Genomic DNA, 25,940 nt, shown 5'->3' with positions numbered 1-25,940 from the left:
AGGGAGGACATAGAAGCAATTCAGAGGCGGGCTGCTAGGTTTGTTATTGGTAGGTTTGATCATCACACGAGTGTTACAGAAATGCTTCAGGAACGCGGGTGGGAGTCTCTAGAGGAAAGGAGGTGTTCTTTTCGTGAATCGCTACTGAGGAAATTTAGAGAACCAGCATTTGAGGCTGACTGCAGTACAATTTTACTGGCACCAACTTACATTCCGCGGAAAGACCACAAAGATAAAATAAGAGAGATTAGGGCTCGTACAGAGGCATATAGGCAGTCATTTTTCCCTCATTCTGTTTGGGAGTGGAACAGGGAGACAAGATACCAGTTGTCGTACGAGGTGCCCTCCACCACGCACCATATGGTGGATTGCGGATTATGTATGTAGATGTAGATGTAGATCCTGATATATCTGTTAATATTCTATCAAAACTTTTCAGGTGGTATGCTGGTTTCTACACAACTCAGTGCAATGTCTGATATCTTCATCGCTCATTGCCCTTTCTCTGAAAACCAATCAAAACACTCTTCAAAATTAGACTAAAGTCAAATAAACAATTTTGAGCTTTTAAAACCAGGGGCCTTTAATGTGAAAACTGTGATGACACTGTTCCATAGAAGATGATTACCATTGTAACCACAGTCTGCTGTGGTTCCTATCCCCATCAGTCACACCTACTCTCCACCACTCACTTAAGCAGGAAATTACCATCAACAAAAAAACTAACTTCAAACTGGCCAGTGTTACTACAATTTTTTTTAACCAGCACAGAGATTCAATTTGTATCTCTTGTCTCTCTAAGCAACTACTGAGTATGTTCTGTAAAACACAGGTCAGCTTCTCAGAGGTTCAAATAATTTCTTAAAATAAAGATTCAATTTAACCAACAACAAGCAATTACTAACTAAACCACTTAAGGAGCATGCAAATACATATGATAAACACAAATTAAGTGTAAGTTTGAAGGAAGAACGAAATAATTGGTTTTTAAGTGCAACAAAAGTACTGGCTTTAATTCATGAGTACACCACTTACTGCAGAACAGCTAAACCAACCCCACAAACAATGTCAAATGAATCGTACGAAAAAGGTTTCATGGCCAGTATTTACATTCATAGTGATTTGTGTTTTATGGGCATTATGCCATGCATGAAGGCTAGTTTCACTGCCTAACATCACTGCCTAACATTCCATCCCATAATGTTGCAGGCATCCTCAGAGGCTATACAGATACCTTCATAGCCACTGAGAATGGCTTGTACATTAGGAGATGAAATGTTAAGCAATGTAACATACCTTACACCATGGCCTACTGCCCTTAAAACAGAAACACCACATGTTGGATAGGATTTACTAACAGTGCTGAAGAACTTAAGACCAAGTCAAGTAGCCCAAGTGAAGGAACAATCTTTAAGAACATTGAAATAAGAGTGGAAAATAAGAGTTTTACTTACCCCAGCTAGTGAATTCCCATTTCATTTCAACATAGAAGTCAGGCGCCTAGAAAAAACAAAGAAATTGTAATAAGTTCCATACAAATAAATAAATAATAAACTTTACAGAAAAACAGGAAAAAACATAGGATATCATTAAGACCAGAGCAATTTTTGTAATTCAGTTCTTGCATAAAAAGACCTATTTTGAGGGGAAGTGTGATGATGGGAAGAAAGGGAAAATGTAACAGCCTGAGGAAAAGGAAATGGAGAAGATAGTTTTGTTTATGAGATATCTCCTGCACATAGATATAGACAGGTTATAAAAGTAGAACTACAATATATCTGCTTTGGAGCAGGGAAGTCTATGACAAGAACAAGTATTGACAAATTTACAGAATAGCTCCACGCAAATAAAGATAATTGCACTTTTCAGCATGTGTTCCATTTACAAGAAGTAAATTACTCATGGATACACACATCAAAATTTGGCATAAACGATGATGTGAATAATAGCGTTAAATTGGCAGTTTTCATGAAATGTCACAAAATTTGCCTTTTTTCCCACCTCTTGTAAAATTGTCATGAATCTGGAGGCAGCAGTTTACGAATATTGTTAACTAATAGCAGGTGCAGATCCAAGCCTGAGGGGCAGGGTCATGATAACCCCCTCTCCTCCTGCCTTCACCACAAAGATTTTACTGGAAGCATTTATATTATTGCATGTAACAATTTTGAAATTTTGTACTAACTTTTGGAGGATACTGTAAAATTAGAACCCAATGTCTCAACAGCAACAAGAAATTCTATAATATTACTAGCCATGTTCAACACAGGATCTTTATCAGCTGCTTGCCTGAGGACTTTCCCAAATGTATGGGCTGCCAGCCTGACTCCCTGTAGAGAACTTTGTTAGAAAATGGCAACAGTTCACAAGATGACCATATCTGCTGCCACGACACATCTTACATGTTTTGTAAGTCTTTGCAGCCAGCTAATGGTGAACCTTGTCAGTAGAGTTCTAGGGTAGAGTGAAGCCAGTGCACTACCCGGCAGGAGTTAATTGCAGGAGTAATTCTTACCCGGCAGGAGTTAATTCCAATTGTGTGCTGTGGAAAGTGGTTTACATTTCTGTTGGTAATATCATTTACTGCCGAATCTTGATTTTATGAGTTGCATGGATTGTCATTGGGAACTTGGTACAAAATTGACTGATGATTTCCTGTTATAATTATACTGTACAAAATGTCAGAAAAGGACTATGATCAGGACAAACACTTAGTTTGGTATAATTCTTTTTTTTATATATATACATTTAAGTTCATCATTGGAAGACATTCGTCTTTTGTCATCATTGTTGTCAATGCTGTCAACAAAATCAATATAAGGCACCATGACAGACATGCACTTCATGTGTATCATTTGCAAGTAATCTGCAAAATTCCCACAATTTTCAGAGTTGTAAAAGCTTGTTGCTATTATTGTTCTTAATTCAACTGTATGGTACATGTAGCTCTAAAATTTTTGATTGACTGCTGTTGAGATGATGTATTTCTCTCAATTGTAAACAATGTATTAAGTACTAACGTAAAGAAATGGCTGTTATAATTAAAATTCTAGATGTCGGTAGCACATTCAGAGTGGTTTTTTTTTTTTTTTTTTTTTTTTTTTTTGGGGGGGGGGGGGGGGGGGGTAAGAGAGATTGTTACAATCTGTAAACCCCTTCCCCCACTACCTTATCCTGGATCTGCCCCAACAGATAATTATTTAACATTGGAATTGAATCTTGACCTCTGTTCCCAAGACCAAGCTTTTTGGATAACCTTAAAATGACCACTCCTTTCCCATGCAAAGAACTATGCCTTTGACATAGCAAACAAAAATAACCTATGCCAACGATCTCCATTCTGTTAACACTTAGCATGCTAAGCCCTTAACTGCATGCCAGTCCCTGTGTGCTGGCTGATTTTTTCTATTTTCAACAGACTTTCAATAGCTGTCAAGGACGTTTAGTTAGAGATACATAAAAACTACAGGTATGGTTTAAAACTTTAAGGTTTCAACTTTACATGGGTTAACAGTCATGTGTATGGGGCATATACTGTTTCCAAGAAGTGATGCGGATTTCTCCTAGATTTTGCGAAAATAAATTTTTGTCAAAAATTTATTTTTACTACTTTATTCAATTTAAAGAAGAAATAAATTTTGGAAAGTGATCATTTGACACTGAAAAGACATTTGTTATACCATTTGCACATAAAGCATAGCTACATACACATAGCTATTTTGCATAGTGAAACACAGTGTGATAAAGCTTGAAGCACGGTGTGACACACAAACCTACATTACAATCACTGCACTCATAAGAAGTATCTTTCCTCCCAGCTTTCCCAGTAATGTTCTTTTGTTTTCCACTACACACTACACAATGTCTTTGTGCTTTCTTCTTCCCTTCTGCCATTTCCACACGGTTCGGAAAATGTTTCTGTGACAATCGAGCAATCGTTGCAGATCCATGAGAATCCTCAATTCTCTCTCCTCTCTGCAACACTAACGCAGTGCCGACCTCCTGTATAAACTTAGGAGTGCTCAGTTTCTTCTCATTGATGCAATTGTGCAAAATACAACCATTGGAAACTGCCATAATTATACAGTGGAAGGCAAGCTTTCTCCACCATTTCACTGTTTTGTGATCAAGTGCTCCATATGAAAGACGCTGATCAAAAAGGTCTACACCAGCTTTATGTTTGTTGTAATCCAGCACTGCCACTGGTTTCAACTTCTCATTGCCTTCTCTTGTAGCAACAGGCAACATTGAGGATGTGTGCCTGGTACTTATGATCCACAAATCCCTCTTGTCTTTCCATTGCAATGCTAGCACATCGTTCTTGCGGCGAAATAATTGTTCACCCTTTTTGAGTTTACCCTCTTTGAGAGCCTTGGGCAATCCTTTTCTGTTTGGCATTACAGTCCCTACAAGACCAGTGTTGGCTCTAGCCAGTTCTTTGGCTAGCTGAACACTGGTGTAAAATCTGTCAACATATACAGTGTGGCCCTTACCTTGGAGTGAGCCGAGCAATCGCTTTACCACTGCAGAAGCAGTGTTGTCCAGTTTATTGTCCTTTCCATGGTAAACTTCAAAGTTGTATATGTACCCATATTTGGATTCTGCAAGAATGTATAGCTTCATGCCATATTTGCTTGGCTTATTAGCCATATAAATTCTGAAACCTACATGCCCTCTGAAAGGACACATACCTTCATCAATGGTTAGCGCTTCACCTGGCTGATAACTTTCTTTGAAATTCCTTACCAAATCATCCAGATGAGGCCTGACCTTATGAAGGGCATCAAAGTCTACTTCACCTTTCTTTTTTTGCTTTGAATTGTCATTTATGTGGAACATAGACAAAATATTTAGAAATCTGTCCCTTGGCATAATATTGGGGCAAAAATTGCAGCTAACCACTGGATCACTACACCAGTGACTGGCCATACTTGGCCTCTCACTGATTGACATGTGGAGAATAATAGCCAGAAACGTCTTTGTTTCAGCAATTGTTAGCGTCCTCCACTGCCTGAATCTAGAATTGGGCCCTAATTTGTTTTGTGCTCTCAGTGTGGCCAGCTTTTGTCTAGCATATAGGTTTGTTTAATTGAAATAACCCTGTCATTTATAAAATGAGAAAAAAAATCTAAATATTCACTATACTGACCGAGTCCTACATTATTTAGCACACCATGAGACCCTGTAAATAACAAAATGTTTGGTGTTTGATCCACTATAGTCCAGTCATCCTGTGAAATGTCACTCAATCTTGGCCTCTTTTGATGATGAGTGGGGGGGGAACACAGGCAGAGGCTCACCTTCATCCGATGACAAATCTGTGTCTGAAATAATACAGAACGTAACAGAACAAATCGCAACATGAACTGTCTTGTTCTGCATCGATTTAGTAAGATGTTAGACTTACCTGGACTATCGTTATTTTCCGGCATTTCGTGATCACTATCACTATCGAAATCCAAAAAATCATCATCAGTAGGTTCAGCAAGTACTTCTTCAATCATTTTGCGAAGTTTTGCACCCTCATCACTCACCATTGTGAGTAAAAAGAAGATAAACAAGCTAAAACCAAAATACTAGCGCCAAAATCAACGGTAAACAATCGACAGGACACCACAGAACACGTAACATACGCGTGAAAAACACACGTGAATTCGTTCGGAAATCTATACGGATATATCGCATTACCTCACTAGGTGCTGCGATCTAGCGCTAATATGATGAACTACAAGCATTACAGGATCTACAGGTTGTAGCGTGAACGCTAACAAAGCGTTTGAAACACTAAAACAATGTGGAATGCGGCAGGACGTAATATTACGGCAGCTGCATTTTCTCCGTTTCCGCCCACGACGTAATATTACGGCAGCCGCACGATAAGTGTTAACAGTTTTATCTGGCAGAGTCACATATCCCGACACTTATGCACAACTAGTCGTATCAAAAACACAGTTTGGAGACATTTTCAATTTGGTGTCTCAGATGAATTTCATATTTTTGCAGTATGCAATTATAAATATAAAACCATCAATACAGCACTTTATGTTTGCAGATATGTAAATAAATATAGTGTCTGCTCAGATTGCTCATCACACCTCAGGATACATGACGTCATGCAAACACAAACATGACAGAGGGAATAATTTATATCATACTGTACGAATAGTATGACAGCTTCTAATGCAACCACGTTCACTGATTTCACCAACAAACAACCAAATTATTACCTTTTAACCTAACCTAGAGCCAGAACTGATCAGGTTGGCACCACAAACTTCATTTCATGAAAGTAAAAAGATCTGAGTAAACAAGTAAATAAAAATTCTCAATGTTCTGTTGTATCATCTGCAACATGTTAGTGTGACATATGATGTGATTGGTTTATATATGCTGACTTTCATGTTCATTTACGTATTTGTGACACTAGGAGAAGCATTTCACAGTTTTCACATGTATAGTTGCATGCTATGAACATAAGCAGTTAAACTGATGAATCACATTAAAGAATTCTCAAAAACACATCTTTTTGGTACAACTTACAGTGCGAAAGTAGCAAGCTATGTGACATCGGCAAAGAAAACTTAACTCTATTACAAGTTTAAACAGCCTGGAGATGGACGCATTAGTGTCGGAGAAGGAATTTTTGGTGATGAGATTGGCTATCTCTCAAAGACATGAAGTGACGAATACTTCAGACTGTGGTGAAGGAAACAGTGAATCATATCAGGCTGCACCTTCAATCCAGGATGCCTGCTATTATGGTCACAAAGCCATGAAAGTCTTGTGGTCTCAGCCCTGGGTTCTTGTTTCGACAGTAGGAAGATAATTGGACTATCAGTGATGACATGTCAGACTTATCTATACCTGAGATGGAAGGTCTCTGCAGTGTGAGCTTTGCCAATGTTTGCTGTCAATATATAACCCACAATTTGCTACTGTTGCATTGAAGGTAGTTCAGTTTCCATGTTCTCATACAGAATCCAAGTTGCTATTTTCAAAGTATAGCAAAGTGTTGATGGGTCAGTGGCATAATGTCTCTGACAATAACTCTGCTGTTATACCAATGCATTCTTTAGAGAAACTTTAAGCAATGTTTAACTGCAATGTTATTTTTTCTTTAAGAAATTAGATTCAATGGGTTCAATGTAAATGTCTCTTTTTTTCCAATAATGGAAACAAAGGTGATGTGTAATACACAATGAATACAACGTAATTGAGCTATATTTTTGTCTTCATCATAACACTTCAAAAAACTTTTGAATAAGGTTAAATGTTTTATGAAATTATTTGTACAAAAGCAAGAAATAAAACAGATTAGAGAAATGCTTTAAATACATCGGAATTATGCTCAAAATTGTGCATCGTCCATTAGTCAGAAAAGTGAGTGAACAAGACCAATGATGACAACAGCACTTTTAAGAGAGACTTTTTTTTTTGTACCACACACATTCTCTTTTCTGATATTTGAAGGGTTCTCTATTGACACATTTTTGAGATAAAAAATTGTTGTAACATTTTTACATCTTCAAGCATAAATGATAAAAATATGTCAAGGCCACACAACACTAGACGGCGCAGTCTGCTTTATGCACCATACAAGTATCATCTAGTACTCTTTAAAATTCTAAATTTATAAATTAAACACTGGACATTAACTTTTCAATCTGCACCTCATTTTCTGTAAATGATTTCGATCTTCATTCAAAGGAAAATCAAATGTTTCTTTGATGTAGTTTATTTCCTACTTTAGATAAATGATGTGGAAACATTTGGCATTTACAAACATGGCAAGACTTGGTTGGGAAAGTGTCAATGCCTGCAAAGAATTTTGTCATTACTCTTTCAGAGGATGCTCTTTCCCATTCTTGGCTCTTCTCACATGCTTCTCTGCCTTCAAAATATTGCTGTAACACCTTCTGTGTTTAGCAGGTGTCTTTGGTGATCAGCCATGCTTGCACATCTCTGGTGATGTTTGAGTGGCATAAGAAGATAACTGACAACTATTAGTGCTATTGCCAGCTTTCAACTGTCAAGTGCTAATGGCTGCAGGTAAAACAATAGTCATCTACAGAGCTGCAACAACAATGAGGCATTACCATAGAAACATACACAAAATTCCTTCCCTACCACTTTTTTTTTTTTTTGTATACTGAAATTTCCTGAATTCCAGTTTGACAGTTAAGTGTCACACAAATTTGGGCAGTACAGTTAAATATGTGTAAAGAGAATAAACAGCCTACAAAAGCTACATTTTGGTTTTCTTTAAAAGGATATCAACACTCAAGGTCAACAGTTAAATTCGAAAATCACAAAATATGAGCAACTGTAATAACGGAGGTGAAAACAGAAAGAGGAGTTGTCATCATTGACACACACTGAGGACTATAACTATAAAGAAATACAGGAGTGAAAAAAAATAAGACAGCAGAATTGGATAATCTAGAAAAGAAGGTACAGAAAAAAACTGGTCAAATGAAAGAGAGTGCAGTAGAAAAACAGAAAGAAGGATATTGCACAGACAGAATACTAATACATGCACGACAGGGGGAAATGAAATGAGCTTAGTTTATTTCATTTCTTAAATGTAATGGTTTTATTGTCATTGTCTGATCATAATGACTGTCCTCTCAATAAGTTTCAGAGATATGTTTATGAACATTCGATTTGCCAAGCTTTTTGTGTTTCAGTTCAGAATATGTTTCTTAACCTGACAAATACCTTCTTGCAATGTAGAAAGAGGGACCAGATTAGTCAATCTTCTTTTTTACTTTGGAAATGTGGTTTGTTATGGTCTCAAGTAACAAAGGGGATATGGAAATTAAATGGCTGGCTCCTTCTAAGATTGGTAAGACTAGATACCCTATGAGGGCATATTACAGACAAAATAGAATTTTTTGAACCTGAAATCTCATAATATAAATTAATTTAGAAATCCTTCTCATGGCACAAGAAGGACAGTATTTTGTAAGCATGTTGTTACTTAAAATATATGTAACAATACTTAAGATCTGTGTAAACATTCAAAATATGTAATGGTCTGGGAAGTGAGAACGAAAAGGTACAATTTTTCTGAAGGTGATCATTCTTATCGGAATGAAATGCAGCAGGTATAATATGACATGCAAATACTATAGACAGACTGTGAGAGCACGACATTGTCTACATTCTTGAGGACCTTTTCACTATTGATCCATGGAATAAAAAATCTACCAACTCTAACTTGTTAAGCATAATTTGCACATTTTCAAATTTCAGTTGCATTTCATTATTACAAGCCTTGCGCAGAAGTAGGAGCTTTATATTAAATAAATGTTAATCCAACATACCTCTTTCAGTTTCTGTAGCAGTTCAGGTATACCACCAACTCGACTTGAGTATCGTTGGAAGTCTCTTCTTTCTAGGACTAACTGTAGCATCTCGGGGTCACCAGTGGCCACTGCTTCTTGGACAACTATAAAGATGGCACATTTTTTATACAGGCAACAACCTTGGGCATTTTGTTTCTCCTTGCCATCCTTTAGACATACTGGATAACATTATAAAGTGTACTGAAAATGTTCACTCAGGAATCAAGATTTCAGTATATGATAAAAGTCATAAGAATCCTCCTCTTACAAAGTACTTGAAACCAGTAACATAAATGTCAAACATGGTGAGAATCAAATTTTTGCTGAAACCACTGTGGAACAGCAATAATTAACTCTTATTGAACTGAGACTATGGCAAAATCAATCTGCAGATGGCATATTAAAACACTGAGCTGGAGTCATGAGTAATTGAACATCACGTGATGTCCCAAAAGCAATAACAACTTACAAAAACAGTTTCAAGCTATATTCCTACCGAGAACGAAATTCCAGTGAACTGCATACAAACTGTACCTCCTATTATAATACTGCTACATAATTAAGAAGTTATGTCAAAGTAAAATTTCTCACTACCAGCCTAAGGACATCAGAGGCTACAGTCATCGACAATGTTCATGTTCAATCGTTGCAAGTATTTGATGCATTTTTAAGTTATTTATAGATTGTAAGCCATCAACACAACCACAAGGTCAATTAAAATTTATTAACACCAGTATTTACCATATCATACTTAACTAAATGAATACATGTCAGTAACGAATTTTCATAGGGTTTTCACTGGTAATTTTAATGTAGCTTGGGGCAACGAATGGGCTTTATTCAATCAAAATCCGATTATGGAAAAAAAACAAAAGATGACATGATTTAAAAGTTTCGCCAAAACTACTGTGTGTGTTTTTAACACGCTGATATAAAAAACCACTAGATGAATGATCATGGGATTTTTACTGGTAACTTGAGCACAGCTTGAGGCAACGTTTAGGCTTTATTTCATCAGTCAGAAAACACACACACACACACACACACACACACACACACACAAATAAATAAATTCATAATTTAAAATGTTATCGAAAATTGTCTGCTCAGTTTAGTAGTTCAAATGTTTAATCATTGTGGTACAGTACACCAAAGACTCAACAGATGATGCTGTTAGTTCACAGGTATTAAGCTGTTAGTTCATAGGTATTAAATACTGAACAACATTGCTTTGCATGTTTTGATAGGTCTTATTTGCATTCTTTACTGAGAAATAGGAATTTATTTAGTTTTGCTTTGTGATCTGACTAATCACTCATTACATTTTGACTTTCTTTTGTTTACAAATCAAAATGCCTACAAACAGTCGAGGCTTTCTGAATACACCAGAATGGCTAATAGACTGAGGACTATGCAGTCTCAAGAATAGAATGAAGATCATGAGGCAAGACACGCTGCGGCTCAAAAACATCAGGTTTTAAATCATTCTTTGGAAACTCCTTCCAAAAAGGATATGTGACGTAACTCTGATCGAGAGTGTCATGCGTTAACAACACACAAGTGGAAATTTTTATGCGAACAGGCACATGTGGGCAAATCCTGCTTATTTCTAACCATACACCATTTCACTTTAAATGTGTATAATTCCCAATTAGCCTATGTTGTGAAGTGACCGTGAACAAACAGAGATGCTGCATGTTATAGTCTTGGACCTTACTGTTAGCTGCTTTTCACATGGCCAGCTGCACATAGTTCTCTCCAGTGCTATGAAGCACACAAGTTCTTCGTCCATGTCCCCAATCACACTTCTCCAATCGTCAGATATAGAGAAGCTTTGTAAGTCAAAAATAAATTCCAAATGTACGAAGTCTCGACCACAGCTATCAATAAATACCTGGACAATCCCAGGTTTGTCAGCTAGTCTAGAATATGTATAACTATGTTATAAATTTTACAAAGTACATATGAAGATTAGTGAAGATCAAAAATTTAACTCCTACAACTTACTGGTGAGCTCCTACACTCCTGACATACAAGTGCAATATGATGAATACAATGTTTATATATAATTTGTGTTTATTTTATCAATGTACATATCCAATTGGTCTGAAATTGGATTGATCTGTCTCACAAATTTTAATTAAATTCAGTTCCGTAGTTGAAGTGGCTTACATTTCTGGTGAAAGTTAGCAGTTAAACAAATATCATTTTAGCCAGTAGAGCTCTGGTCTTTAGTTTGATTATTGGAACTCGTTTTCTTATGAGCAGTTTGAGGATGTGTGATTTTTTCAGTAATTTTGGAATCTAAAAGAATCAGGACAGCCTCACTAAAACATTTTAACTTTTTATTCTCGTTCGATAAAACTATCACAGATTATCTTTATTTTATCTTTATCATAATAACGAACAATTCTCCCATCAACTTGTTTGCTTATTATAACAATAATAAAAAGCGTTTGGCTGCAGGAACATATCCTTCAACAACACAATGTGTTCTTCAATTAAAATCAATTTACTGCTACGTAGCAATCTAGTGTTATGTTAACAGTTATCCAAGTCAGGTGGTGATGGTGAGGGGGTGGTGGGGTGAACCCTCAGATTTGTAACTCACCCTCGGTCAGTCGGGACTGGTGATTTTGTGCACAACTGTTTCGACACAATGTCATGACAGAACTTTCCAAAATGTTTTGTGACCAGTTTCTGCCAAAACTTGATGTTTAAAAAAAGCTGCAGAAACTTAGCTACTGTCATGGCAATGCACCCAGCAATGTGTCTCACTGCATCTGAGAGTTCCTGGCAAAGCATAAATTGATAATGGTGCCGCAGCCATCCTACAGCACTGAACTCACTCTGGCAGACTTCTTTTTGTTCTCTAAGATCAAGAACATAATCAACGGATCCCAGTTTGACAGCACTGAGGCTATCCATGCAGCTGTGACCTCCAATTTAAAAGAGATTCTCTTCAAAGCCTTCCAGGAGGCATATCAGGCATAGGAGAGTGTGTGGAAAAAAATATGTAGATGCTTGTGGAAAGTACTTCGAAGAATATTGACCATTTGTACAGATATTGATGATAAGTTATTTTAAAAAAAAGAGAAGTATTTCATGACTTTTGAGACACACTTTGGATGTATGTGTTGCTACTTTAAACCCTGAAATTTGACATGTGAAGTTGCCCAAATCAGACACACTGATCCCAAGTATGGGCTAATTACTTGAAGAGCCGACCCTGTGGTTTGTTTCTCATGGCAGCAGTAACTTTAACTGGACACTCAAGCTGCCTCAATGTGAGGAGCAAGTCATCTAGTACAATAAGGATCCTAAGGATGAATACAACCTGCCCTTCAGCAAACCCAATTAAAATAGTGACTTAAATCACATTCCACTTTATAGTAGAAGAATGTGATGCAAACAATCAAAGGAAGAAGAATGTGTATAATGTGAGATGTGAATATTGCACATTTTGTTTGTTCCTTAGTAATGCTGTCATGAGCGTTGAACTACCTTTTCATAATGGGCCGAGATTGCAGGGAACATAACAGAATCATAAATTTCATATAATGGTTGTATGAAAGAACTATTGGCAGTTTCAAATCTGATTGATGTTACCCTCTAAATGCAGTTTACTTCTGAGGTTTCAGAAGAAAATTTTGGTGATGTTGAGTTGGCAATTGTTTCTAAACGCATCTAAAATTTCATCAGAAACTCTGTGACACACTAATACACTTGTCACACAGTGTTCACTTGTAATTTTCATTCTCCTTCTTTCAATTCACTGTTTTCACGACAAACTTCTGAAAAAGATCATTCCTCCTTGTCTCATGCATATTTTTTAAGATAAATCAAAACAGGTTTAGTGTGTTGATGATTCAAAATTAAAACTATAAAAAGAAGCAGTAACACGTACAAGTGAAAATATTCATAGAGGTAACTATGTAACTATCAAGTCAGTCAGCCAACTCAATGACAGTGTTCAGATTATACATGCTTTCTCATGATGGAAATTAAATATTCTAGGAGATTGTAGTATCCAAATTTTAATGTTTACAGAAATAAGTGTTCATTTTATGTCTTGGTATTCCAGTTGCTATGGATTTATATATTCATAATCACTTTTTTTAAGGTCATCTAGAGTTGAGCTTGAGTTGAATTTTTCAACTATGATTATAATTTGTTGGCACCAATGCAAGACTGGAAAGAACCACTTTCATTTAAAAGTATCATTCAGAATGTAGTGAAGTACTATAAGGGACAGTCAAATGAAAACCTACCATCTGTGACAATGGGACCATGGAATGGTTCCATAAAAATGTTATCTCCACCTATCACACTTCTATGGGGCAGTCCTGATGATACTCTTATCTCCGATGAACACTTGCCATCCATGATAATGAGCATACTTTCTGTAAAGCCAAACTGGGATTCCAAGGAACTCTTGACTTATTTGTTTTCAAATCTGTCAGCTGCTTCTCAGCACCAAGAATGCCTAGTTCTATGTCCTCCATACGCAAGTCTGTGTGGCAGTCAAACAATGGTATGTCCGTATGATCCACTTGCTTGAAGATTTTTTAAATGCGGAGTTTAAAACTTAAGATTTCCTTTAGCTGTCTTCTATTGCCACATCACGTTGGTGAATGCATGACTGAATAGAAGCCTTCAACTCGCTGTTCTTGGCATGATCTTTCGCTAAAGTATGACAGCAGAAGTTGTTATATGATTCTCTTGTAGATCTTTGTTTGGAGGCCCAAAATTCTACTATTTTTGCTTGTTGACATTTTTGCATCCGCTCCCCCTCGTGAGGGCCAACAATTGGTTTCCTCAGCATTTTTTTGTTAAACTTTTGAGGGTCTTTCCTGTCCTTAATCCTCTTACTCCACACACATTCTTTTCCAAAGGAAGATTTACAATCAGTTTAAACTTCTGAAGTAATTCCTCTATGGTCACCATTTTGGGATTAAGTTATGTCCATACATTCTCTACATAATAATCTGCTAACAACTGTTTATCTGCTCTTTCTAGCATAGAAACTCTCCTACCTTTCTTGATGGACTTATTAAGTTTAGTAGCCATTGTCACTATGTGACGTCATGATCACTAATAGTAACTATGTTGATAAGATTAGGCCTGTTTGTAGCTAAAAGGTCTGAAATATTTCCATTGAGTATGGGTTGTCGTACTAGCTGCGGAACATGTTCAGAATTACTTCACAAGACTCAGTCTGTGCCACATGCAATGATTCCATATACATCCTGGTCTATACGTGGTAGGTTCAAGTCACATCCAACTAACATTGCTTGAGTGGGGCATTTCTGTGCTACTGAGCTACAGCTGTTATGGAGGAATCCAGTGGCAAAAAACACACAATGATTGACATGATTTCACTTAGGATGGTTACTTGCCTCCAGATAATATCACAGTTGAGCACAATTTCGATCTCAATAGACATAATATTATTGTCAGTTGCAATGAACACTCACCCTCCTATGACGTCCAATCTGTCTTTTCGCTACATGTTCCACAGCTCGTTAAATACTTCAGGTTTCACTCAGCTCTCAGTTGTGAGCATTATTTGAGCACAACAGCTATTCCACAATTTGTGCCAAAGAAACTATATGTTAGCAAAGGTCACTGCTAAATGCTGAGAAATGAAGAAACAGTTTTGGAATGTGCAAATAAATAACACATGGCAGCCTTCCAACTTTTGAAAATCAAGGGGTTTGTTACCCAATTCATTCAGTTTTGCTGGAAAATTGGTGAAAACAAATGGAAAGAGCAGATTAGTCCACATTGTTCTGAACAATAATTAAAGAAAGGATGCCAAGAGCAAATCTATTTTCTGGCTAGTGTTCAGAGAGTGAATGCTGCAGTTTCTTACAGAATGATCTATATTATTAACTGTGAATCCCGTGAAGAAGTATACATACAGATAAAGCACAGTTAGAATTCAGAGATATTTTCACAGTGACTTGCATGGAGTCCTGAGATTCTGAGCACTGTTTCTTGAGCTAAGATGTTCACCGCCCAAAATACGATATCATAGGAGAAAACAGATTGAAAATGAGCAAAGTACATAAGCTTTTGCATTTCAGTGTCAGTGACAGCAGAGATTATTTTTACAGTGAAGATAGATGCATTTAGTCCTTGCACAAGATTCCAAATGTCATATGTTAAAAAGTTTTTTTTCATCTATCCTCAGTACTACGAAACATAAGTAACAAGTTTCATTGTTATCTGTACACTATGTGATAATGAAATTTCGGTTTTATGGGAGTTGGTCTCCCTCTACAATTTTTACCCCACACATTTCCCTCCAATACTAAATTCATGATTCCTCGATGTCTCAGAATATGTCCCCCCAACCAATCCGTTCTTCTAGTCAGGTTGTGTCACAAATTTCTTTGCTCCTCAATTCTGTTCAGTACTTCCTCATTAGTTACATGATCTATACATCTAATCTTCAGTATCCTTCTGAAGGACCACATTTCAAAAGCTTATGTTCTCTTCATGTCTACACTGTTTACCATCCATGATTCACATCCATGACTACACTCCATACAAATGCTTTCAGAAAAGACTTCCTGATACTTAAATCTATACTCGATGTTAACAAATTTCTGAAGAAATGCTCTTCTTACCATTGCCAGTCAACATTTTATATCCTCTCTATTTTGTCCATTATCAGTTAGTTTGCTAATCAAATGGCAAAAATCATCTACTACTTTGTCTCATTCCCTCGGCACCGTCTGATTTAATTTGATTACATTTCATTATCCTTGTTTTGCTTTTGCTGATGGCTGTCTTATATCCTCCTTTCAAGACACTGTTTATTCTGTTCAACTGCTCTTCCAAGTCCTTTGCTGTCTCAGAGAATTAATGTCACTGGCAAACCTCAAGGTTTTTATTTCTTCTCCCTGGACTTTAATTGCTACTCATAAGTTTTCTTTGGTTTCTTTTACTGCTTCCTCAATGTACAGATTGAATAACATTGGGGATAGGCTACAACTCTGTCTCACTTCCTTCTCAACCACTGCTTCCCTTTCATGCCCCTTGACTCGTTATAACAGCCGGCCGGTTTCTGTACAATGTCAAATAGCCTTTCGGGCTCTGTATTTCACCCCTAATACCCTTCGAATTTCAAAGGGAGTAATTGTAATCCACACCTTTCAAAATTACATTAATTTGTGTCGTTCCTAAAAATCACACTTAGTGGCAAATCATTAACATGTATTAAGGAAAGCAGTGGAACTAGAATCAAAACCTGATGTACTGCCAATTTTCCATAAACAATGTAAGAGCAGATATATTTCGTTTCATGGCACTGAAGGGCAACCATATGGCTCCAATTTGTTACATACGAAATGAACCAATTTGCGAGCTTTTCTCGAATTACGTTCTGACCTAAGGTATGCAGAAGTAAAGCACTGTCCACCTATCAAATGTTTTTATAGGTCAAAGACATTACAACCATCCTCAACTTATCATTTAGAACTGCAAGTGCCTCACAAAATAAAAAACTGGATTTCCTACTGACGCTCCTTCCTTGAAGTTCAACAATAAGACTAACAGAGTATTGTGTGTGATACTCTCATGTATTACAGTGCATTAGAAATAGTAGTATATGCAGGGCTCGACTCTTGCATACCTGGCCACATGTTTCCAGCACAACATGTATGCCCCTGCGAGTTGCCGGACCTTGCCCTGCAGGCACTCACCCTATGGAGATGGTTTATGCATCTCACCAGTACATAGTGTGTGCTGGTAATAAACACCCTCTTAACAGACTTCATACTAGCATGCACCTCCAGGGACTGCTACCATCGTCCACAGGCAGCACATGTGGCAACAATGGCAGCACTGCTATTAAGGACTAGCTCGCGTCTGCGAGCCATGTTTCTCAAGAGCACGTGGATATTTCTCCACCACAGTATAATAAGCTGTGGCCCAACTTCCAGCAGTTAGTTGCGATTGCAGCTCCTCTCCAGGACACTCACGGCAGTCGCCTACAGTGCCCCATCTGTTGGAACCACAGCCAAATCGGCATCGCTCCACTATGCTGTCCAGGAGACACTAGCACTCTTCCTGGGCCCCAGTGCTACAGTGTAATTGCACTATAATGATTTTTGGGCTGTGCATTCTTTGAAATTTGTTTTTGAACTTACTCCCAATCAAGAAATTCATTTCTGTTACAACTATCTTACATGGAACTTAATTTTTTCAGTGTGCAGTGGAACTAACTGTTACCTGTATGCAGTACACACCAGAGACCAAACCTTAAATCATAAGAAAAATGAGCACTACATAGCCAGGCACATGCCTTAATACAGCATTACTGATTGAGACTCATATGCTTGCCATCGTGAGAGAGCAGTGGTTCATTCAGGATGTATACGCAGACAAGGAAAAAAATTCCCAGATTTCCTGATTAAAAACACACTTTCTCCCAGGTGAAAACATACTTTTTCCCTGTTAACTGAGAGTATATGTTCTCTGTGAACTGTTTAGCTTATCAGTCCTTTGAATGGTTATGGTTTTATACACGGGCGTAGAATTTCCCGGCACTTTAGAAAATGAAACATGGGAAAACAACATGTTTTCGAAAGATCTTTGATGTACAGTAACTTTTAACTCAGTACCATCTGGAACTGGAGCAACTGAATTACATTCTTCGCCAGGGTTTCGATTACCTCTTGTCATGACCTGAAATGAGAAATGTCCTGCCCACTATCCTTCCCACCCCTTCTACCGTGGTATTCCACCGTCCACCGAACCTACACAATATACTCGTCCATCCTTCACAACCTCCAATCCCTTAACTCATGGCTCATACCCCTGTAATAGACCTAGATGCAAGACCTGTCCCATACATCCTCCTACCACCACCTACTCCAGTCCGGTCACTATCCCATCAAAGGTAGGCCTACCTGTGAAACCAGTCAAGTGATTTACAAGCTAAGCTGCAACCTCTGTGATGCATTCTATGTAGGCATGACAACCAACAAGCTGTCTGCCCGCATGAACGGCCACCGACAAACTGTGGCCAAGAAACAAGTGGACCACCCTGTTGCTGAACACACTGCCAAACATGATATCCCTCATCTTAGTGACTGCTTCACAGCCTGTGCCATATGGATCCTTCCCACCAACACCAGATTTTCTCAATTGCGCAGGTGGGAACTTTCCCTGCAATACATCCTACATTCCCGTAACCCTCCTGGCCTCAACCTTCGTTAGTCACTGTCCTCACCCATCCAACCCCCTCCCTGTTCCCATTACAGCACTACACACCCGTCATTTCACCGCCACACCCAGTCTTTTAACTTATTTTATTTCTCTCCTTTCCGCTACGTACCCCACTCCCCCCTCCGCACCTTCTCTCCTGCCCTCCATCTAAACTGCAACACTTCACTGACCGCCACTCCCACCATACTATCCCTCCCCCTCCCCGCCCTGCCCCAACCTCCTCCTTATCCCCACCCAGTCGCCACTCCCATCATGCACTGGTGCTGCTGCTCGCAGTGTGGTCTCAGCTGCAAGTTGCATGTGTGTGTGTGTGTGTGTGTGTGTGTGTGTGTGTGTGTGTGTGTGTGTGTGTGTGTGCGTGTGTGTGTGCATACACAAAGGCCTTAATTGCCGAAAGCTTTAACTGTGTGAATCTTTTTATTGTGCCTATTGTGAATCAGCATCTCCGCTATATGCTGAGTAGCAACTTTCCTTCTCTGGTATTGTTTCTGAAGAGTCTGATGCATAAAACATGTGTTCTAGGAAATGTAAGAAAAGCTGTTTGCGCCAAAGTGCAGTGCAGTATTTACATAAGGTAGCATAATTCAGCCAAAAATTTTACAATTTTACAGCGTAATGCAGCTAAGATGCAGAGGCCCCACAGGACATATTTTGTATTGGATGCCATCAAACTATATTCAGGACAGTCGAAATTAAAATGTCTTGTGGTGCCTCTCCTGCTCACAGTCGGCCAGTTTGACATCCTGTGTCCCCCCCCCCCCCCCCCTCTGTCTCCTTTTTTTTAAAAAAAAAAAAAACCTCTTCAGAAAATTTGCACTTTGCACTCTTTATTCCCTGTTCCCTGTCAGCTAACAACTTGCTGCTTTGTGTGACATAAAATTAAATATGGGATACATAAAACCAGTAAAGACATGAGACAAGCAAGACAATACACATTTCTTCAATCCTTAGCTCCTACATTTTTTTCTCTCTAATCTTGCTACAGCTTTACAAGGCGTCCTTTCCTTTCTGGGAAAGAATCTCTTACCTCATCAAAGTTCGTCAAACGTTTTGCTACATGAAAAATCAAAATGTTGTTGTCTAATACTGAAAAAGCTGTTAAAATAAAAGGACCCAAGACTGATGTGGTTTCTTGATCTGATTATGTCTATTTTGTCACTGTCGGTAGGCCTTTCTAATACTGCAACAATTGCAACATACACCAAATAAACGAGACTGTTTTGGCACAAACGGTCATTTTTATAACGACAGAATATAATTCACAAAGTACCAATATCAAATGCCTATTAGGCCTACTACAAGCAAAACACTTTACGTTAGGAAACAGTTTCACACTTCATTCATATGATCCAGTTACTCAATCATGAGATCAAAAAGAAGTAGTAGGAAATTTTTATACAAACTTTGAATCACCATATTGTTCCATTATTTGTGTGATATCCCTGTTTGTTCCCCTTCTTCGTTCAAACAAACAGTCTCGTTATCACTAATTCTGTAACTATTCCTGCCAATGTCAAAGCTTATTCGCCGGTTAACTTCACTACCTCTGCCAGAATCACTGGTTTAGTTGTCCCGCAATTATTATCTGGTTAAGCGTTGTTACATGTTCGTACAACACGTTTTCCTTGTTACTTCCAGAATAGAACTTAAAGCAGCTGCTAGCCGGGGACTGTACAAGTGGCCCTTACTAGTATAGCGATCTGGCCAAGAATTTTCTGTCAAAATTTCATTTCCTTGGATACACCGAGAATGTAATGTGTAATCTTTCTTACCTGTTATTCATTTATTTCCACTCTGGTAGTCTGAATCTACGGATTTCACTAGTAATTATAAAAACGCTCATCATTCGCAAACCCAGTCAACCACACAATCACACAGCGGTTGACATTCATCCGTTCGGCCTTACTCCGCTCAGCTCGTATAGCCCCTTTCGTCTGTAAGAAAGTTTGTTTCTACATACGACGAGGATTCCCTGACAGACATCATGTACACTATGCACGCTTTCACAAATCAACTTATGATTCATTCAGAAATCAACTTAGAATGTGTTCAAAAACCGACAGGAATGCGATTCAAAGTCATATGAATAATCGATACACTAAAGTTCGTTGGATGCTAGGCACATTGTGAAACAAAGTTTTTTCCCCCCTCAAGAATATGAATTGCCCCCCCCCCCCTCCCCCCAGGTCTGGGCCTGCTGTGCATGCATGAGTCTGGCAGCTTGGGCACTCCAGTAAAATTTTTCCCGGTAGCATTTAGCTGCTTGCTGCGACTGCTTACATAGCCAACAGCCACATTTCTGTAGCTCTAGAAGCGGGATACAGTACTATTCAACTGCGCATGTGCATGATCCCGCTCGTAACGACTAAAACGAATCTAATGTGAACAGTTGTGACATCATGCTCATTGGAGGCAGTTTGTTATTATGAAGCATTGCATAGTCTCCCTAAAGCCTTTGACACATTCTGCTGTTGGTAGATGATTGTATGAGCACTATGTTTTGTTGCTGTATATGGCGCATTTCCTTTGCAACCTAAGTTTTATTTTCGTTTTTTCTCTCGTTCATGTTTTATTGCTGCATTATTATTCTGCAGTAGTGGGATACAGTAATATCCTTTGTTAGAGTATCGGTTCTTACCAGTCAAAATTACAAAAATTTAACTGAAAACAAAAACAATGAAAAATACCCATAATTATAAAAAATTCCCGAGTTTTCTCAGTTTTCTCCCGGATGAAAAGATTCCTGGGTTTTATCTGGATCTCCCGGTTGTCCCGGGTCGTATACACCCTGTTCATTCATTACGTCAGCTCTCCATCCTCAGCACAGAGGCTAACTGCAAACATCTTCTTGAGTGCTCACCTCCTTCCTCAAGAAACTTTGCACTAATAATCTTTTATACAAAAAACCTATCAATCTTATCATCAGATAATGGGATATGTAATAGGGCTGTAGTAGCCATTGTTACTGAATGCCATATTTTTCAGAGCTTAGTGTGTGATTTATAACAATAAGCACTATTATAACCATGACTGTTTCCATGAGAGATTTGTTGCATCAAATGTTCTCAGTGCACTTATCACACCAATCCAAGATATGACCTCTTAACAATATCCACTATTGCCTTATGAGTAAAGCAACTAACTGCTGAACAAGTAACAGAATCATGTGGCTCCAAATGATGCAGTTCCCACTGCATCCAGAGATTAAGTCTGTTTCTCTTATGATGTATAATACAAGGCATACTCCTACACAATCTCCCAATGTAAAATGTCCACTTCTACACAATGCTGTATGTGTTCTCATAGCTCTATTAATGTTGACACCTACTCTAATTTAAATAGCCTCTTATATGATTGATTCCAAGAAGTTTGAATAGTGGACTGGAATCCATGTTTGCTCAAAAGAGATCTTTTTCCTAATATATTAAGTCATGTTCAGCAACAGCAGATTTTTCTAGATTTCTGAACTCGAGATGCCATTAATGTTCATTACAGCACTGACAAATGTTTCAAGCTGACTATCTCACATAGCTGGAATTTGCCTGGAACATTGTGAACACCTCCGGCATTGAGATCATAACTCTCTTTCACAGAGCACACCATCTCTCAGCTTTTCTTAGGTAACCAAAGACCAGTTTTAATCCCACATCCGTTTAAGACTTACCAAATTTTACTCGACACTGCTTCACAGAACAAAAATTAGGTTTTATGCTGAACTACTTGTGTTAACTGACTGGCTGTGAGATTTATTTTACAGAGGGCTGGCATGTCCCCGACAGCCATTTTGTCTGAACACTCAAGTTAGATGGTTTATTTCAGTGTCTCATCCGATATGCTTTCAGCTCTATATATCAGAGTGTCTTTTGGACAGGGCAATGGACACTGTAACCACTGAAGCATTAGTCTGTGCTGGTTAGCTTACAAAAGAATGAGTGGTCAAGTAGACTGTGGTTCAAAATGGCTCTGAGCACTATGGGACTTAACATCTGAGGTCATCAGTCCCCTAGAACTCAGAACTACTTAAACCTAACTAACCTAAGGACATCACACACATCCATGCCCGAGGCAGGATTCGAACCTGCGACCGTAGCAGTTGCGTGGTTCCGGACTACAGCGCCTAGAACCGCATGGCCACCGCGGCCGGCTAGACTGTGGTCAACAATAATATCTAAAGAGGTCAGCTTTCCTTCTCTTATTTCCGTAGTAAACTTAGTTGGGAAGTATGCTGTTTACATGCAATGTTCCCTTTAAATGTGGCCTACTCAAAAAGGTATCAACATGGTGACAGAACAGGATGGGTGAAGATGAGCAACGTTTAAGGCATGACCATCAAAAATTCTCCACGATGAAACTAGCTACAGCCAGGGACAAAGGCGGACATGTGACAACTCCACTGATCTTTTCACCAAATTTGCCACTATACAATTATGTAATTTGTGTTCAATGTATAATGGAGTAATCTGGCAAATTATGAAGAAAAGTGTTGAGCAAACTTGGTGGATATTCATTAGGCACTTTCATAACTTTGTCAGTACCTATCATTTTTGATAATAAACTGCCTATTGGCTTCTGTCTCGGGTTCTTCGGCCGACGTTCATCTAATGATTTTTCTGACGTTTCGCCAGCACGAGTGGCTGGCATTGTCAAAGCTTCACCCTCCATTGCCAGTGGTGAACTGGAGCCGAGCTCGCGGCCGCAGACTATATGTACCTGGCGCGCCAATGTCCGAGGGCTTCTCCGCGGTCATTTCCGGTGCGGTTCTCCTCTTGCTACCTGCGACGGTCGTTTGCTGCAGTACGGGAAGCCAGGATCCATTTACCTTAAGGCTTTCCTCTTTCTTGCTAAAACTGTTCGCGTGTTTTTTGTATTTCTACAGCTTCTCTAAACAAACGCGCCAGGTACATATAGTCTGCGGCTGCGAGCTCGGCTCCAGTTCACCCCTGGCAATGGAGGGTGAAGCTTTGACAATGCCAGCCACTCGTGCTGGCGAAACGTCAGAAAAATCATTAGATGAACGTCGGCCGAAGAACCCGAGACAGAAGCCAATAGGCAGTTTGTTAACAAGTGGCCACGAAAGCCTTAACAATTTTGTATTTTTGATAATGTCGACGAACATTTGGGAATTTATAATGAGGCAAAACAATGCTGTTAATTCAGTTATATATTTGTGCAATCTGTATGTTGGAGAGCTAATGGATGGGTCTCGGTTGTACGCTTTCTCTGTGTATTTAAGAGTACTGTACAATCTTGGTGGGCTCTGAGCCAGTGGCAGCAAATTCCACCTACCATCTGAATGATCTGATTCATTTATTAACTCTCCTGTCATTCTAATGAGAGCTTGTGTTACCTCTTGTTCTGTAAGTAAATATGTACTGCCCTAAAAAAATTGTCCATTTGAGAGTTGGACTCATGCACACACAGTTCTGTACAAACTTAACGCATCCTATATATAAATAAAAATGTAAATGTTGATTTCTTCAAAATTATACCTCTCCAAAAGTTATTCACTGATTGCTTTGAAATTCTGACAACACTGCATTCAAATGCGAGCATGTTTTTAAATACCTACTGGAGCCCCATATGGTATATAAACTTAATTGGTGAAGAACTCTCAGAGATTTAAGATTTTGAACAAATGAAAATTTTATGTTTTTGTTTGTATAGATGTAAATATTTGTTTCTTCAGAATCTTCCTCTGAAGGTTTTTATTATATATATAATTTATTATATATATAATTCACAATATAATAAAGGAGATATGTTGTCAGCAAGAACCTCATGTTCTTTTGTTCAGAATCTTAAATCTCCAAAAGTTATTCATTGATTCCTTTCAAATTTTGATACCGTTTCATTCGAATATGTGCATGGAGTACCATATAGTTTATAAATATATATGTTATAAATAAAATAAATAAAAATGAAATATATAAACATATATATGATGCTCCTGTAGGTATATAAAAGCACACTTTTATTCAAATGCAATGCTGTATCAAAATTTCAAAGGAAGTGGCGAGGAACCTTCAGAGGTTTAAGATTTTGAACAAACAAATATTTACATCTACACTCCTGGAAATTGAAATAAGAACACCGTGAATTCATTGTCCCAGGAAGGGGAAACTTTATTGACACATTCCTGGGGTCAGATACATCACATGATCACACTGACAGAACCACAGGCACATAGACACAGGCAACAGAGCATGCACAATGTCGGCACTAGTACAGTGTATATCCACCTTTCGCAGCAATGCAGGCTGCTATTCTCCCATGGAGACGATCGTAGAGATGCTGGATGTAGTCCTGTGGAACGGCTTGCCATGCCATTTCCACCTGGCGCCTCAGTTGGACCAGCGTTCATGCTGGACGTGCAGACCGCGTGAGACGACGCTTCATCCAGTCCCAAACATGCTCAATGGGGGACAGATCCGGAGATCTTGCTGGCCAGGGTAGTTGACTTAAACCTTCTAGAGCACGTTGGGTGGCACGGGATACATGCGGACGTGCATTGTCCTGTTGGAACAGCAAGTTCCCTTGCCGGTCTAGGAATGGTAGAACGATGGGTTCGATGACGGTTTGGATGTACCGTGCACTATTCAGTGTCCCCTCGACGATCACCAGTGGTGTACGGCCAGTGTAGGAGATCGCTCCCCACACCATGATGCCGGGTGTTGGCCCTGTGTGCCTCGGTCGTATGCAGTCCTGATTGTGGCGCTCACCTGCACGGCGCCAAACACGCATACGACCATCATTGGCACCAAGGCAGAAGCGACTCTCATCGCTGAAGACGACACGTCTCCATTCGTCCCTCCATTCACGCCTGTCGCGACACCACTGGAGGCGGGCTGCACAATGTTGGGGGCGTGAGCGGAAGACGGCCTAACGGTGTGCGGGACCGTAGCCCAGCTTCATGGAGACGGTTGCGAATGGTCCTCGCTGATACCCCAGGAGCAACAGTGTCCCTAATTTGCTGGGAAGTGGCGGTGCGGTCCCCTACGGCACTGCGTAGGATCCTACGGTCTTGGCGTGCATCCGTGCGTCGCTGCGGTCCGGTCCCAGGTCGACGGGCACGTGCACCTTCCGCCGACCACTGGCGACAACATCGATGTACTATGGAGACCTCACGCCCCACGTGTTGAGCAATTCGGCGGTACATCCACCCGGCCTCCCGCATGCCCACTATACGCCCTCGCTCAAAGTCCGTCAACTGCACATACGGTTCACGTCCACGCTGTCGCGGCATGCTACCAGTGTTAAAGACTGCGATGGAGCTCCGTATGCCACGGCAAACTGGCTGACACTGACGGCGGCGGTACACAAAAGCTGCGCAGCTAGCGCCATTCGACGGCCAAC

General features: G+C 39.2%; 1 protein-coding gene across 2 annotated transcripts in view; it reads right to left on the bottom strand.

Annotated features, from left to right (window-relative positions):
• The window catches only part of LOC124716086 (ankyrin repeat domain-containing protein 13D), a 141,501-nt gene that overhangs the window by 85,309 nt on the left and 30,252 nt on the right, over nucleotides 1-25,940 (bottom strand). For both annotated transcript variants that reach the window (XM_047243144.1, XM_047243145.1), the window contains exons 3-4: nucleotides 9,327-9,451; nucleotides 1,455-1,500 (exon numbers count right to left, since the gene is read on the bottom strand). In XM_047243144.1, the coding sequence (XP_047099100.1) occupies nucleotides 1,455-1,500; nucleotides 9,327-9,451 (171 nt within the window). The remainder of the gene's footprint in view (nucleotides 1-1,454; nucleotides 1,501-9,326; nucleotides 9,452-25,940) is intronic.

Source organism: Schistocerca piceifrons, chromosome 1 (assembly GCF_021461385.2).
Source record: "Schistocerca piceifrons isolate TAMUIC-IGC-003096 chromosome 1, iqSchPice1.1, whole genome shotgun sequence".
Classification (NCBI taxonomy): domain Eukaryota; kingdom Metazoa; phylum Arthropoda; class Insecta; order Orthoptera; family Acrididae; genus Schistocerca; species Schistocerca piceifrons.
Note: the sequence above shows the minus strand (reverse complement) of the source record. Positions and strands in the feature narration are given on the sequence as shown.